Source organism: Rhinatrema bivittatum, chromosome 4 (assembly GCF_901001135.1).
Source record: "Rhinatrema bivittatum chromosome 4, aRhiBiv1.1, whole genome shotgun sequence".
NCBI classification, from domain to species: domain Eukaryota; kingdom Metazoa; phylum Chordata; class Amphibia; order Gymnophiona; family Rhinatrematidae; genus Rhinatrema; species Rhinatrema bivittatum.
The window spans coordinates 184059063-184075069 of NC_042618.1; the positions used below are offsets into that span (position 1 = coordinate 184059063).

Genomic DNA, 16007 nt, shown 5'->3' on the forward strand with positions numbered 1-16007 from the left:
GCAAAATCACATAACTGGACATCATGTTTTAAAATATTAAACTTTTGTTTTGTAAAATATGTTTCAGAAATCATGTCATGGTTTCAATACATGTTCTATGATTTTTGAAAACAGACTGCAAAAAAAAAAAATAAATCCCAAGAAATATCTAAATGAATCAGTTAAAAGATATTCATAACACATTGTGCGAAGGTAATCTCTGAAATGGCTGGCTGGGCTGAACTGGAATTTTTTCCCTTTACCACTCATAGGAAAATTATTCAAATTATATTGTTACTTCAGTTGCAGTGACGCAAAGTCCCTCCATTACCGGGCACTTCGTGAAGTAACACAAAACCTGCAAAAAGTCACTCACAAACTATATAGCAAACCTGCCATATCAATATAGTATTAACTCCTAGAATTCAAACAGCAACAACCCTGCATGAAAAGGCAACACTGAAAATATTCTTCCTGGGCCTAAAACACTAATACATCTTCTAGTGAGAAAAACATAAGTTGGACTACTACAGATCCCTATGCAGAACCTACATGCTACAGAATACTTCACCTCCCTCACACATATAGAACACAGACACATTCTCACCAAATATAAAATAAAGGATTACAAATTAGAAAAAGAAATATGCAGATAAAAACTGAATGTTCTGTTTTCCTCCCCAGTCCCCTCTCCCCCACTTTCTGAGGAGAAGGGGCTGGAGTTTGTATGCTTTGCATTGTGCTCTGTCTACTCCAGGCTCACATCCACCCCCATCCAGTTCCTTGCATGCTGCTTGGGAAGGGAGGGATGGAGTAGGAAGCAGAGGGCCGATATCTGCTGCCTGAGATTTTGGGCACTGGCCAGTAGAGTCATCGGAGCAGAGCCTTGTGTGCTTATGTCCATAGGTAAAAGCAGGGTGACGCCCTCTTGGGCTTGACACCCAGGACAGCCGCCCCCCCTAGTCCCGTCTCTGTGTACCTATCTGCCTTGCTGTCAGAGACTGGATCCTACTGAAACATTGATCCCCTCCCACTCTTGCCCTGCCAATGAATTCCCTTTGCGCCTGTTCCAAGTGTGTGTGTTTGTTTTGTTTTGTTTTGTTTATTTTAAACATGCTTTTTTTTTTTTTTTATAACCCACTTTTGCAACACCTGTTACTGTAAGTGGTTCCCAATTTTAAAACATTTGTAAAAATTACAGTTAACCACACTTTAATGAATAATATATGTGATAAGTGTCCGTCTAATTTCACTTAAGTTCTTCCTTAACCCGTTATAATACCTCTAGTTTATGCTTATCGTTATAACGCCTCCTTAACCTCCTTCACAAGAACATGGACCCAGCTAGCACTGCAAAAAGGAAAGAGGCTCAAATAACTCGTACAAGACATATTCAGACATTACCCAACCCTTTCCCTCCCCCGATCACTTTTGTTTCTGCAGAGCCCTGATCCAACCTGCTGTGACAAAGGAGGACATTTCTGCCTGGAAATGCAGTAACATTGCCTTTGGCCAGCATTATTCACATGGGGCTTTTTGCACATTCTCTCTGCTGAAGGCCCCTCTGCGGACTGGCCTGAGCTAAGAATTGAACCCCCTCCCCCAAACACCTCGTGGTACCACGCACAGCTACCACTGTGCTATCAACATGACCCTTCTCATCTTTTTCAACAAGATAATGAAGTATTTGAGGTTTTTTGGGGGGTGAGGATGGAATGGGGCAGGCCTGATGGTTTCTTCCGCTCCCTCCAGCCTGGTGGGCTTTCACTTACAACCACAAAGTGATTTTTCTCTCTCTCTTTTAATAGACTCTCTCTCCCTCCTGCCCTGCTTTTATAGTTCCTAGTTTGGCCATTGCAGCTATTGACCAGCGCTGCTTCTGGACTCTTGCAGTTATTGACCCTAAAATCCGGCCACTGTCACCCTTACTGATGACCATGACTCTTCTACCTCACCCCACCCCCCACATCCACCCTGGGACTGTGAAAACTGCCTTCACAGTCTCTTCAGCAGACCCAGGAAGCAGAATCAAACTCATGTCTGTCCATATGGCAGCGCACGGCACTGCCACTGGCCTGAGACAGTGTTTTAAGCAAAGAACCACTTAGCTGTGGCACAAAAGAACGCCTCCATTTTGTTGGGTATCAATTGCCATTACAAGTGAGGAGGGTAAATTAACCAGTGTAGGGGAAAGAATGAGTAGGTATGATATTGAAATGAAGGATCAGTGATAGTATTTCCCCTTCATAATATTGTTTAACATGTTTCTAACAATCATATTCTAGTTTAATGCCCTGGGCAGTAACAATTGTTCACTTTCACTAGAAGCCTGGCTTAATAATTGCTTTTGTTTTCTCATGGTCCAAGGGACTCCATAAACAACCAGTGGATTTATATTTTAGTGATAAGCAGCCTGTTAACTTCAGCAGCCTGGAAATAATAGTTTCCTTCAGGATATGTGTGTGCTATGAATGTGGAGTGGATTTCAAGCCCTAAAGCTGGAGATGCACAGGGTCTGAAATATTTATTTAATCCACTTATATGCCACCTGTCCAATAATGGCTCCAAGCAGATTACTCCCCCTATGGTCTCATCAGCTCCCAAATGATTGATGACAGTACAAGAGTGTGGAGTGGAGGAAAACTCTAGTGGTAAGAGCAACAGTCTGCGAACCAGGGAAGCCAGACTGCAGTTGTTGCTCCTTGTGATCTTGGGCAAGTCACCTCTGAAACGAACTCAGGGGCCTGATTTACTAAGGCTTTATTCCCATTCTGTGTCTATGGGAAGAATGATTAATAAATGAGGCTCCTAGATTGTGAGCCTTCTGAGGATAGAGAAACACATACTGTACTTGAATTTATTTTATTGTGAAGTGGCTGACCAGTCATGAAAGGTGGAATATAAATAAAAAATAATTTAAAAAATTAATTATTCAGAATTTCCTACAAGTAAACATTTGCCATTTGTAGGTTTGGACAGTTTGCAAAAAAAAATCTATTTCTAACTGGACTTATTTTTCTTTTGAGAAATTCAGCCTGTTCCCCAAAGTACTTACACTGGTTTTCAGGAAATTTGTAGTATTTTTTTTTTTTTAATGGTGTATTAAAGACACAGTAAAACATAGTTAACAAGGTTTAAGAAAGGTATAAAATAGAAACAGAAAAACTCCCTCATAGTAAGACTAGACATACAACTTAGACATCTCATTCGTATGATTACCAGGAACATGAACATAGTGTTGCGCTCCGGTGGCTGGGAGCGCTAGGGGTGAGATATGTGCCCCTTGCGGTAAGACGGACCTCGTCTAGGGTTGGAGGTGACCAGGCCCCTGCCAACCTGCATGCCTGGACGAGGCCAACCACGCAAGGTTGGTCTCTGAGTGGTCCTCAGACTACTCCCAGCCCTTTCGGACCTGCTGCAGGGAGCAGCACAGGCGGCAGGCCGGACAAGAGACGAGGGCGGACAAGGGCTGAAGCTTGAAAGCTGAGGCAAAGGCTTCAGGACTCAGGAGAAGAACACAAGGCATCGACATCCAGAAAGACGAGCAGATGGAAGCTCCGGTCATAGAAGGCATCTGAGACTAGAGTAGGTGGAGTCTAAAGGCAACAGAAATGTCCGAGGCAAGGATGACTCTTACGGACCTTGGGAGACGAAAAGGACTTGGAAGACTTAGACGAAGACTAGTGAGCACTGTTCCTCAGGGCGCCCTACACAGCCCACTACTCAGGGTGGACCCAAAGGGCTGGTCACGGACCACCCTGTCCTCTATGCGCCCTACACAGCCTAAGGAGGCTGGTCACGGACCACGCGGGAGCAGGGCAGGCTCCCGCGTGGTCCGTGGACAGAGGCTCCAATGACCGGAAACAGGAACCGGATGGAACGGATTTACCCTCAAAGTGGCCATCTGGAGGACTCTGGGAGCTGCAACATTGCAGAAACAGACATCAGGAAGATCAGGTACATAAGGACCTCTAGCCATCGAGGACGTCAGGCCTTCTGGAACATCAGGAGAGCCGAGACGGAGGATGACAGGAACATCAGGACATCAGACATCAGGATCAGGAACAGCAGAGACGAAACGAAGAGGGATCCCTTGGAATACTGGAACACCAAGCAAGAGCAGGAACATGGAGTCCAAGGGGAAGGAGAAGCTCCTCAGACGACTGGCTCATTGCGAAGGCAAAACTGACTGGAAGTTGAAGTCCTTTTATAGGGCTGAAGACAGGCAACTCCCTGGGAGGAGTTTGGATGGGCCACACCTAGCTGGCCCTATAACTGAGGAGAAGTGCTGTGGGCCGGCCCCTAGGGAGAAGGGCATGGCCCAAACCAGGAAGTCCATGCAGGTCCCAAGGACATCAAAGGCCTCCCAGGCTCTGGAGCAAATCCTGGATAGTTTGTAGGCGAGACCCCGGCTTCGGAGCGGCCTCCAGGAAAGAGGGTGAGAAGCCTCCCATAGCACAGCTATAGGAAGATTCATAACACATAGTTACGATATCATCGCCCATGTTACACCATTATCTTGTAGCTGTCTCAATGAGGTAATAAAGGGTAATAAGATCCTTTCCCAATATATCGTAGTGTGTCGGATATTTTTCCTTATACATTTCCAGAAATCCCCCTTCCCATCCCTCCCCCCTTTCTCCTCCCTTTCTGCTTGAAAGTAAAACTGTAAGATTGTAGATGATCTGTTGTAGTATAGTTTATAGAGTAATTATAATCCTTGGATTCTCGATGGTGACTTCTGAATAGTCTGTCTCCAGGTTCTGTAAGTCTGCCAGGTCCGCTGGAACTGTCCATGAGACTTTTGTTTACATGCAGTAATTTCTGCCAGGATGTGGATTTTCTCCGGGTAAGTTGTTGAACCACCCCTAAGGTGGGTGAAATGGGTGATTTCCAGTTCCTGGCAATTTCAACTCTAGTAGCAGTAAAAATATAAGAGAGCATTCTATTGTCATATTCCAAGTTTGGTATAAGTGGGACACACAGTAAAGCATGTTGTGGGTGAATCACCAACTGGGTATGAAACAATTGGCCAACTCAAGCCTCAATATCACACCAAAGTTTACGAATAAATGTGCATACCCACCATATATGTATATAACTCCCCATGTCAAGACATCCCCTCCAACACTTATTGGATATGGTAGGTATCATTCTATGTAAATGAACTGGGCAATAATGCCATTGAAATAGCAGTTTTAAAGCATTTTCTATCATGGAGGCTGCAATTAGTCCTTTACCCAGTCGTTTAAAGATCCCTTCCCATTCCTGTTGAGAAAAACTTTTCTGAAGATCTCTTTCCCAAGCTAACAGGTGCTTAAGTTTGGCAAACAACACCTGTCCCATCAATGTATAAATTGTCAACATCAATTTGGTTGTATGATCAGCTTTCTGACATAAAATCTCAAAATCAGACTTATCTTGTAAATGACCTCCAATCATAGACATATGAGCAAAGTGCCGTATCTGAGAATAGGAGTAGACATCAGAGTTAGACAAATCGAATTTCAATTGCAATTCCCGGAAAGGGATCATCTCCCTACTGGTCCATACATGTTCCCATTGTCAGATACCCTTGAATTTCCATACCCGAAAGACCGGGTTCTCATACCCAAGGATAAAAGTACTATTCGCATACAAGTACTCTGTTGGTATTCCCTGGAGCCTATAAGTAGGTAACCCTTTTTAATCCAGAGATCTAAGGGAAGTATAGAAGGCAGAAGTAGATCTGTAGGTTGTACTTTCCAGGTTTTTTTAGGTTGCCATAATATACTGGAGAGAGGAATATCACCCATCAGTTGTTGGCTAAATTGGACCCATGGCTTTATGTTGTACTGCCTGTGCCAGTCTACTAATGTTTTAAATTGCGCAGCCATAAAGTAGCGCTCTAGGTTGGGGACACCTAAACCATCTTGCAGTCGGTGCTGAAACATAATATGCCACGCTGTCCTGGGTCTTCGGCCTCCCCATATATAAATCATTAGCTGCTTCTGCCATTTTATGAGATGTCGTGGAACTGCAATAGGAAGAGTTTGAAATAGGTATAACAATTTGGGCAAAACCGTCATTTTAACAGCTGCAATCCTACCCAGCCAGGATATTTGATATCTATTCCATTCCTGACAATTTTTAACAGTTCAATTGAAACAGGTCGTGAGTGACACTTAGATATACCCCCAGATATTTTATTTTCTTGGGTGCCCATTTAAATTTAAATTGGGTGCGGAGTAGGTTTGTCAAGTGAATATTTGTGTTTACATTGAGATTTTCTGACTTCTCCCCGTTAATTTGGAACCCGGAAATCTTGCTAAAGCTCTCCAGTTCATTAGTCAGACTGGGTAGAGATATCTCTGGATCTGTGTCAGTTATCAAGACAACATCAGCAAATAGTGACAATTTAGAGACAAATTGTCCCACTGTTATTCCTCACCTTTATGGCAAAGGGTTCTGAAAAAAATAGCAAACAAGAGCGTAGACGAGGGGCAACCCTGCCTCATGCCTCGCTTCACTGAGAAGGTTGAGGAATATCCTCCATTGACCTTTATACAAGCCTGAGGATCACTGTATAGCTGTTGTAACCATTGTAGAAAATAATGTCCAAATTTCATTTTTCGCAGCAAAGTAGAAAGGTAGGGCCAAATCACCATATCAAAAGCTTTCTCGGTGTCAACCGAGAAAGCCAATGTAGGGATATCATGTTTTGTCACCCACCAGATCAGATCCAAAATTTTATGAACGTTATCGCTCTCCTGTCTTCCTGGCATAAATCCGGCTTGATCTGGGTGTATGATGGAAGCTATAAAACTGTTCAAGCGGGTCGCTAGGATTTTGGCTAGTAATTTTAAATCTATATTTATCAAAGAATTGGTCTATACAAGCCACATAGTCGGGTCTCTACCCGGTTTAGGTAGAACTGTAATGCCAGCTGTATTGGCTGTGGGTAAAAGTGGTGTCCCGTCCCTCAGAGCCCGAAAATATTTTACCAATATATAGGGGTGAGATGGCTGGCAAAAACTTGGTAAAATCTACTAGTGTAGCCGTCAAGCCCTGGTGATTTCCCAGGTTTCAGAGATTTTATAGCTATTAATATTTCACCCTCCGTGATATCCTTATATAACACGGCTTGTTGGGCTTCAATTAATTCTGGTATACTTAAAGAGGCTAGGTATCAGTCTATCTCCTCATTGCTGATTTCCCCATCCCCAGAGTAAAGTTCCGAGAAAAACTGGTGAAATTGTTGTCGTATGGAGGTGTTGTCCGTTAACATAGTGCTTCACTTTTAATATGATGGACTGTGCTTGTCTTTGTTTTAATGTGTGGGCCAACAATTTCCCCGCCTTGTTTCCTCCCTCGAAATATTTTGGTTGCGTGATTTCCAATTGATGCGCGAGGGTCGCTGTATCCAACGATTCTATATAACCCCCACAATTCATTTAATTGTGTTCTGAGTGCTTGTGTCTCTTGTGGTTTTGTGGAGTCTCTCTAGGTTTTTAAGTCGTGAAAGTAAACCAACACGCTCTGCATCTCATTGTTTCTTTATGAATGCAGCTGTAGCAATGAAAGATCAGGAGGAACCTGTCATGCAAAAAAAACCCAAAACTTAGTCTGATATTGATGTGGGGGAAAAGGATGCAGGGCTATTTTCCATAATCTCCAGAAGAACATGGTATATAGTGATCATTTGTTAGGATTTGGCACACCAGAATTCTGAATGATATCTTGTCAGAGTTGCAATCTCCCTAAAAGTCCTATAGCAAGAAGAAAACAGATTGCATAGGTGCCCTACTGTATATCCACAGATTATATAGTGTAGCATTGCAATACTCCATTTTCTAGACATGGCTATGAGATGTTGGTATCGTTGGGAGAAGATCCATTTGTTGAACACCATAGATCTGAGGAGTGCATGGTGGGGAATAAACCTGAACAGCACAGCACCAAGACACACCTGCCAACTGGAGAGTAACTGACATTTTAGAGACATTATTTGATAAGACTGTGAGGAGCCAGTGAACTTTCAGAGAGCTGTCCTACACTGAAACTCATTGTCATGTTCTTTCCTTTAAGAAACCAATTCTTCTATTGAGTTTTCTAATTTTTTTGTTATGTTGGCAAGTCAGGGGGAGAGGTCTTCTCACTCACCTGTCTCTCAAACCATAGAGCAATGTATCAGATGCATGCTGTATTAAGTAAAGAGTACAGACAGGCAATGACGTCACTGAACTAGTCCTGCATTTGTAAATTATGTCCATTTCAATTAATAACTAGGGACATGGAAAGCCATGCCATCCATTATAATAGTATTTTCTGTCCACGTATGATTCACGTTTCCCATTGACACATGATGGGAGAACATCTTTGCTGAATACATAGTGCCATTTGCTATGACTGAGCTGAAATGTGTGGTGGGTCTGGATATTTCCCAGGACCAGCTGCAGATATCCATGCACTGTAACTCTGTGGAGCGGTCTGCAAATTGCTGGGACCAGTCATAGCAAATCCACAACCTGCAGCACCTTTCCACCATGGCTGCCTGTGGGAATGCCAAAGACTTTCCACTATTGCATGTCTTTCTGCTTCAGTAGTTTACAGAGGGAAGAAGCAGGGCTTTGAGGAAATAGTCATGAAAGTATTTCAGCTCCACTATAATAGGGAAACTCTGAATTTCATGTGAATTAAGGGTTGCCTAATCTGGAGGGCTTTTCACAATTGTTTCAATTTTTCAAATACATAAAATCCTCCAAAAAAAAAAAAAAAGAGAGAGAGAGAATCTTTGAGTGGTTAAAAAACACGACTCAAATCCGTGCATGGGTGAGGGGTTTTTATGCTAAACACTAGATGTGTCAATATTCCGTCTTTGCTAAACAGAACAGGACATGGGTTCTACATCGGAGGGAGAAATAAAGTGGGGGTTTTTTTTCCCTTTTTCATGTCTGCATCAGGATTGTAATCTGTGCGGCATTACTAAGGTTGAGCTGCTTGCTTCTGTCCCGTTTTTCTCCCCTACTGTCTGCTTTTAATTCCTTTTGTCTTAGAGCTCTTCCATACCCACCCTCCTGCTTTTAGCTGTTTGCCGTCAGTCATTTTTTTAAAAAGGATATTATCACTTGCTGTCTGCTGTATTGACCCTCCCTGTAACAGTGATTCAGTGGACATTTGCCAGAGACAAACAAAAGTACTTAGAAGAATAATATAGCAGGCAGCACAGTGAAAGTGACTTTCATTCCTATAAGTTTTTCTTAGCAAGCTTTTGCTTTGCTTTTCAACCTTACAATAACACAAGAAGTAATTTTTTTTTTTTTTTTTTAAATACCCCATGAAGACCATCTGTTCACGCTAAGGGCTGGTCATGTAGCCATTGTGAGTAGAGAAATCACATTGCCAAAAGCTATGACTAGCCCTTAATGTGTTTCAACTTGAGTTGGAGATATGGCATACTCATCCAGACTGGCAGATATTATAAACTAAACTCAAGAAGAGGAGCAAAAAATCCTCATATTAGCCAAAATCATCAAAATCAAAAAAATGTAGAGGAAGAAAAACATTCATAAGTGTAATGTAGTCCCAAAAAAGGTGGTATTGTGCACCTTGCTAAATAGTCAACAGACGTAGGTTTAGATTTACTAAGCTGCATTATGGCTACAACGCACGTTAAACAGCTGTATATTTAACACACAATAAACATTTTTATTTGCATTATAAATTTATAAACATTAAATTACAGGATATTGATATGATTGTGATAGATGATTACACCATGGTTCTGCTTAACTCAAAACGTTTGTTACTAAGGCCTAGATTTATCAAAATGCTATAAATATAGCAGAAATAGTGCCTGTGATAACAAAAAAAGGGGCGTGGTCAAGCTAATTATCCTGCTCCCACATCACATAGGTAATTTCTGCAAGGTGCACTATTTTTCACTTTGCACACTGATTAATACATCTTGGAGAGAGAGAGAGCACGTGTGCCTCTGTTTAGAGTCAGTCTGACTATATCTATGTACCACTGTAGAGGGGCACTTTGAATCAGGATTATACCTTTCATCCATTATAAAGACTACAAATTTTTTGTGATGTCAATTTCACTATGAATACCTCAGAATGTTTCTGTAATACCAACCCCCCACCCCCCGTCTCTCTCTCTCCCCGGCTCTAAATCCTGCGTTGCTGTATGGCATTGGTGCTTCCGACCCTCATTCCCATTAAATCTGCCCCAAACTCCTCACACTAGCACAAATTGATAGATGACCCAATATGTTTGTTGACTAGCACAATGTATGATACCATTATTTTTGGGACTACATTACACTTATGAGTGTTTTTCCTCAGATGATATTGTAATACATTCATATAGTTCCCTTCACAACACTTGTTCTCAATTTTAGTAGATGCCATTGCAGAAGACCAGTTTGCATTGAACATAAATCTCAAAATAGCAAGAGAGTATGATGGAGAGCTATTACAAAGCAAGATGATGATTTAAAACTGAAAAGCACAGGCCAGATTAGGTATAGCATTTCCCCCTTTTGTCTATATATTTAGGAGCAGCATTGAAGTTATAGGGGATAGTGTCCTTTTAAATCCAAGTAAGTGTTTGATTGTTGTTAAACACATTCCCAGCCAAATAAATGTAAAAGAATAACCTAACCATCTGTTATCTGAGAACACAAATCTGCTGTTTGACACAACAAATTATGCTCATATTTCAGCTTCTCTTATTTAAAATATCTGTTATTTTCCCTTCTTTCTACAGTGCGGCAAAGGTGCTGAAAACTTTGACAAGTTCTTTACACGAGGACAGCCAGTGTTGACACCACCTGACCAGCTGGTTATCGCCAACATCGATCAAGCAGATTTTGAAGGGTTTTCCTACGTGAACCACCAGTTTGTACACTCCATCTTACACTGCGCAGTATGAAACCGAAATGTGTGCACAGAAATATACAATGGGAAATGGTCCTTAACCCTAGAATTTTAAAGTCATGACTGTGTTCTTTATGTAGGACCTGAAAATTGTAGGGTTAGAAGTATAACATACCAGAGATCACTAGCAGAGGATGTGTCTTGAAACAAAGGAATGTCGTCTTTGTGAAAAATGAGGTAATAACCCAGCATCCATTTTACTCATGTTGAGATCACAACTAGCTGTAGATTTTATCATCTATAGAAAGCTAACAAAGCCATTTTGGCACAAATTAAGTCTATTTTCATAATCTCTAATTATCTCCTTTAACCATTGGAATTTTTCACTGTAGAGTTTAGAAGAAAGGCAAGGTTACCCAATAGAGTGAAAACACCTTAAACTTAAGTCATTTGTTCTTATTATAAAAGTACAGCATGGCAGAGATGAAAGCAGTTGGCCTTGAGAGACCATTTCTTCCTCTGGTCTTCCTGGTGGCTTCTTTTAGAAGAATTGAACAAAAGAGCAAAGAAGGAAGGGATAGTGAAGTTTCAATAACTATTAGCATCAAAGATAAATTGGTACTGGTTATGTAAAAAAAAAAAAAATGTATATATATACACACACACATATATGGCCCTTGAGATTACTGTAAAATCAATTGTACTACAAGCTATTGAGTAAGATATAATTCAAACAGAATTTCTAAAGAAGCCAAGTGGTTAATAACATTGCCAAATAACGTGTGTTAGAATTTGTGGCCATCAATTACATTTGCCTAATTTTGTTGTTAATTTTAATCTCTAAGAGATTCTTTAAAAATCTATGTTTCACATATTAACAATGCCAAAATATCAAACAAAAACTGGTGTTTACTGTACACCTTTGCTAATAGAAATTCTAATCTAAGCAGTTTCCTTTCCACGTGCGGTGCATTTCGTAAACTGCAGTAGAGTTTCACAAGGTACTATGTACAGTGAGTGGTGACTAATACATTACTACCAGGTTCCCCGTGGACGGATTCACGTTTATTTAAGGAAAAAAATGAGGTGGCATGGTAGAATGTAGATGAAAAAGCAGTTGAAAATGTTTTTGTTGAATGAAGAAATTTGATATGTTTTGCATATGCATCATGCAATGAGTTTTGCATGTTTATATTAAACCTTAACAAGTGAATTCTATAATATAATTGACATTATCTCATATAAAGAGAGTATTACAATAATTTTATAAGATAAAATTGTGTTATATTTATGACAGTCCTTGTTCTGAATGAGCTTTCTTATTTGAATCTAGGTTAATGACTTGCTTAACTCCCTCCTCCAGTGCATCATCCTCATCAGTTTTAGGATATACTTTTTTACATAGTTCTTCTTTAAATAATTTCCACTTGCAGGTTTTATGCAAGTCTCAGTTGGGCTGTTTTTGACATATCTGCTTATACTCGTTAAAAGAAAAACATTTTTCAGCAATGCTAAAGCACCGTATTTAATGTAATCTTTTCCCTTGGCATCATCAACAGTCATGGGTACAACAAACTATTAGTACTTTCTCTTAGAATGACATAGAAGGTGGTGATTAAACTGTCTGTAGTATATCTGTGCGTTGTTTGATTCTGTTATGGCAAGTAATCTGGTATATTGGTTTTTTTTCTTTCATTTTTACATTTGGTTTTGTTTAATTTTGCCTTGTTAATGTCAGTGACTTAGAGATTTTTGCCTTCCTGATGTGCATGTTGAAGTCGGATGCATGTTTTCTCAATGGACGCATGCAGACTGAGCTACCATTTTTCTAGCATGTCTGGGCACGCTCATGCAAAGATGAGCATTTGCCATAAAACTGTTTAAAATATTTGTTCTGTCCATAGTCCTGACTGTTTTAACCATCAGTTCCAATAGTCAAGCTCCCCTGCAAGTTTATAATCATACATGCACATTAGAGTGAAATAGATATTTGTGCCAAATTATGAGTAACTCAATTACAGTGGACAGATGGCCAGGTTCCAATGTAGGGGTGATGTGATTATGGTCTGTCCTGACAAATTCCATTACAATAAAATGGTCAATTCTGCCACCAGTATTTCAAGGTTTTATTGATGGCATTAAGATTTTGTTAGTTTATGTCTACAGTTCACTAACATTTGTCAACAAATAGTTTCCCTTCTGCTTGTTAACATATATTGAAGCATCTCTGTACTGCTTTATCTCACTGTCTCAAGATGAGGTTGCCAGTCTGTGGCTGCTTTACAGCTGGTCATACATTATCTACCTACTATTGCCGTTAACTTCTGAACCACTAGTTCCAACCAGATGATGATTAATTCTGAAGTTCAAACAATGCGGGAGATTTATTATGCTGCAATTTTATCATGGAAGGGGCAAAATATCAGGGGGAGAAACATTCTTGAGAATTTCACCTCCCTGGGAAAATATCATGGCAGTTTCTCTGCACTATTTTTTGTCATGGAAAAAAAAATCACAATAAAAAATAGTGCAGGGAAAGGCTCAGTAACACACAATGGTAGCCCACCTCACCCAGACCACCATCATCTTAAAGGGTCATATGGCCCAGAACAACCCCCTCAATGAGTCCAGAAATCCCCAGATGTCTGAATAGACCTCAGCCAACCCATCACCTGCCCCCTGTCAAGGTAACTCAGCAGGCCCAAAAGTTTTAAAAAAATAAGTTTACTGTCACGTAGCGAGGCCCCTCCCTTTTCTTCAAAATTACCCCCTACATTAACCAAAGACCTCCTCTCCCATATCCAGGCCCTACTCCAACTTAAACCATAATCCCTGGTAGTCTAGTGGCCCTTGAGCCCTGCCCCCAGGCCCCCATTACCAAAGAAATCCAAAGTGATCCAGTGGCATCCTTGAGCACCCCTTGCTCCGGGCCGGTTGACGCCATAAACCAAAATGGCACCAACCAGCCTTTGCCCCTTATGTAAGGGGAAGGTCTGGGGTGGGGTTTAGTGGGTTCAAGGGTACCCCTATACCACCAGGGTCTAATTGCTGTGTAAGTGGGGGCATCACTAGACTATCAGGGATATTATGGTTTATGTTGGGAGGAGGTCTGGGCTTGGTGGGGGTTGGATTTGGAAGCCAAAGCATTACTGCACAACTAATGAATTAAATATTTTTATCTTTTTGTGCCTTCTAGGCCATCTTGACAGGCAGGGGGAGGTGGGCAAAAGTCTGCTCAGATTCCTTGGGGGGAAGTTTGAAGAGTGGGAGAGTTATTTTGGGACCGCATGGCCATTTAAGAAGCATCTCAGGGTCATGGGATGTGTCCCCAAGATCTTTTATATACAACGCCTGAATTTGCATTACAGTAACACAGCTTATTTGCATTGAGGCAAGCTGTGTTGTATTTAAATAGGATTAGCTATGCATTAGCTGCTTTGCATACATTAGTAAATTTTATGCATTCAAATGTATGGAAAGTAGCTAATTCATTAGGGATGGATCTTTTTATGTAAAAAAAAAAAAAAAAAAAGGCATGATATGAGCATATCATGCGATAAACCATGTTTATCATGCAAAAAAACTGTTTTTTTGCATGTTATAGCCTTATCGTGGCTTAGTAAATCTTCTTATAGATTCTGTCTGCTCCTGACAACAGATTGATGAAGGTGTTTTGTAAGGCTGAGCTAAACATTTTAACAACATATAACTAAGAGGTCAGTCTTCAAAGGTTTAGTAGACATCTAAAGCAGCCCCTTCGTAAACTAAGTCTAAGCACCTACATTTAAAACTCTAAAAAGCAAGTGGCTATGGGAATGGAATTATTGTGAAGAGAAGAAAGTAAGAGACTTAGGGGGGTCATTTTCTATCGCTTATCGCGTGCTTTTGTGATAGCTTGCTGGGGGCTGAGTCTGGACGGTGAGGGGAGGAGTCGGGGCAGCGAGGAGGCGGAAGCTGCGATGTCTTCGCTGGCGGCGATAAGGTAAGCACCGCTCTCGTCGCCAGTAAGCGCACCCAATAGCACCACCTTTCACGGTGGCGCTATTGGGTGCGAAAGCCAGCAGCGATAACGCCGCAGTGGTGTGATGGCTGCTGACCTTTGCAGGCCCGCCCCCCCCCCCCCCCTGTCTTCACTGGATTCACCATTCTGCGTTAGAATGGTGAATCCAGGCCTTAGTCATTTTCTGCGCTAAGCACCTAACTTTTTAAGTCCCTAAATCTAGGCAAATAAATTATAGGATTCAATTTCATGCAGATATTCAGTTGAAAATTTAAGTACCTAATTACCCCTAGATTCATCAAAATGCTATAATTTTCGCATGGATAATGCCCGCGTTAAGAAAAATGTGCATGGCTATGAATTTTAGAATTGCCACACTGCGTGCTTCAGGAGGGGGGTGGGGAGGGAGAAGAGGGCAAGTGCCTCTTTATAAGGCCTTCATAGTAGTCACCTATTTATATTACTCTAGGAGGGCCAGCTAATGACTCGAGGTAAGGTTTTGGTAGTGGTGCAGGGTTTTGGGGCCAGTTATACATGCAGAGTGAAATGTTCGAACAGCACAGTAGACCTCAGTGAAGATTTGATGTCATTTGGAGTGAGGAAAGTCAGACTCAGATGAGATTTCTACAGTCTTCTCTCACCCTAGCTTGATAGTACCCTGGTAGAGAGTCCATCAAGCTAGGCTGAGAGAAAATTGTAGAAAAAACTATGAAATAAAGGTCTAGAAATTGTGCTAAAAGTCCTTAGTCTATTATTATTATGATTAATTAAAGAACCACTGTACTGTAAAGCTGGCTACGCCTTTGGTTCTTTTCTACGCTTTTTAATCTAGGCAGAGATGAATTTGGAATCTTATAACAGATGTACAGCATAACCTGCAGGTCAGCTTTATACAAAGTGATTTTTATCAGTACAGAAATACTTCAGTAATGTTTGGAGAAACAATTCTAAGAGGTGCATCAGTGGAAGTGGATAGGGTAAGAGCCCACCATGCCAGCCCGTAAGCACTGTTTGGTAATTATCAAAACGTATTAAGATTATACTGTAAAGCAGCAAATTAATTATGGAATATTTTCAACATAGAAGTTTCTAGTAATCAGCCCAGCAATACTCACTCATTCCCCCATCAGTTTCCATGAGAAGAAGATCATCAAGTGCCCGAG

General features: G+C 41.1%; 1 protein-coding gene across 2 annotated transcripts in view; it reads left to right on the plus strand.

The window, feature by feature from the left end:
- Window positions 1–14376, plus strand: part of PRKCA (protein kinase C alpha) — an 866216-nt gene extending 851840 nt beyond the window's left edge. Inside the window, exon 18 of one of the 2 annotated variants that reach the window (XM_029599335.1) lies at window positions 10735–14376. In XM_029599335.1, the coding sequence (XP_029455195.1) occupies window positions 10735–10899 (165 nt within the window). In that variant the 3' untranslated portion in view covers window positions 10900–14376. The remainder of the gene's footprint in view (window positions 1–10734) is intronic. The other variant, XM_029599336.1, reaches the window with a different exon arrangement.
- Window positions 14377–16007: the final 1631 nt, after the last annotated feature.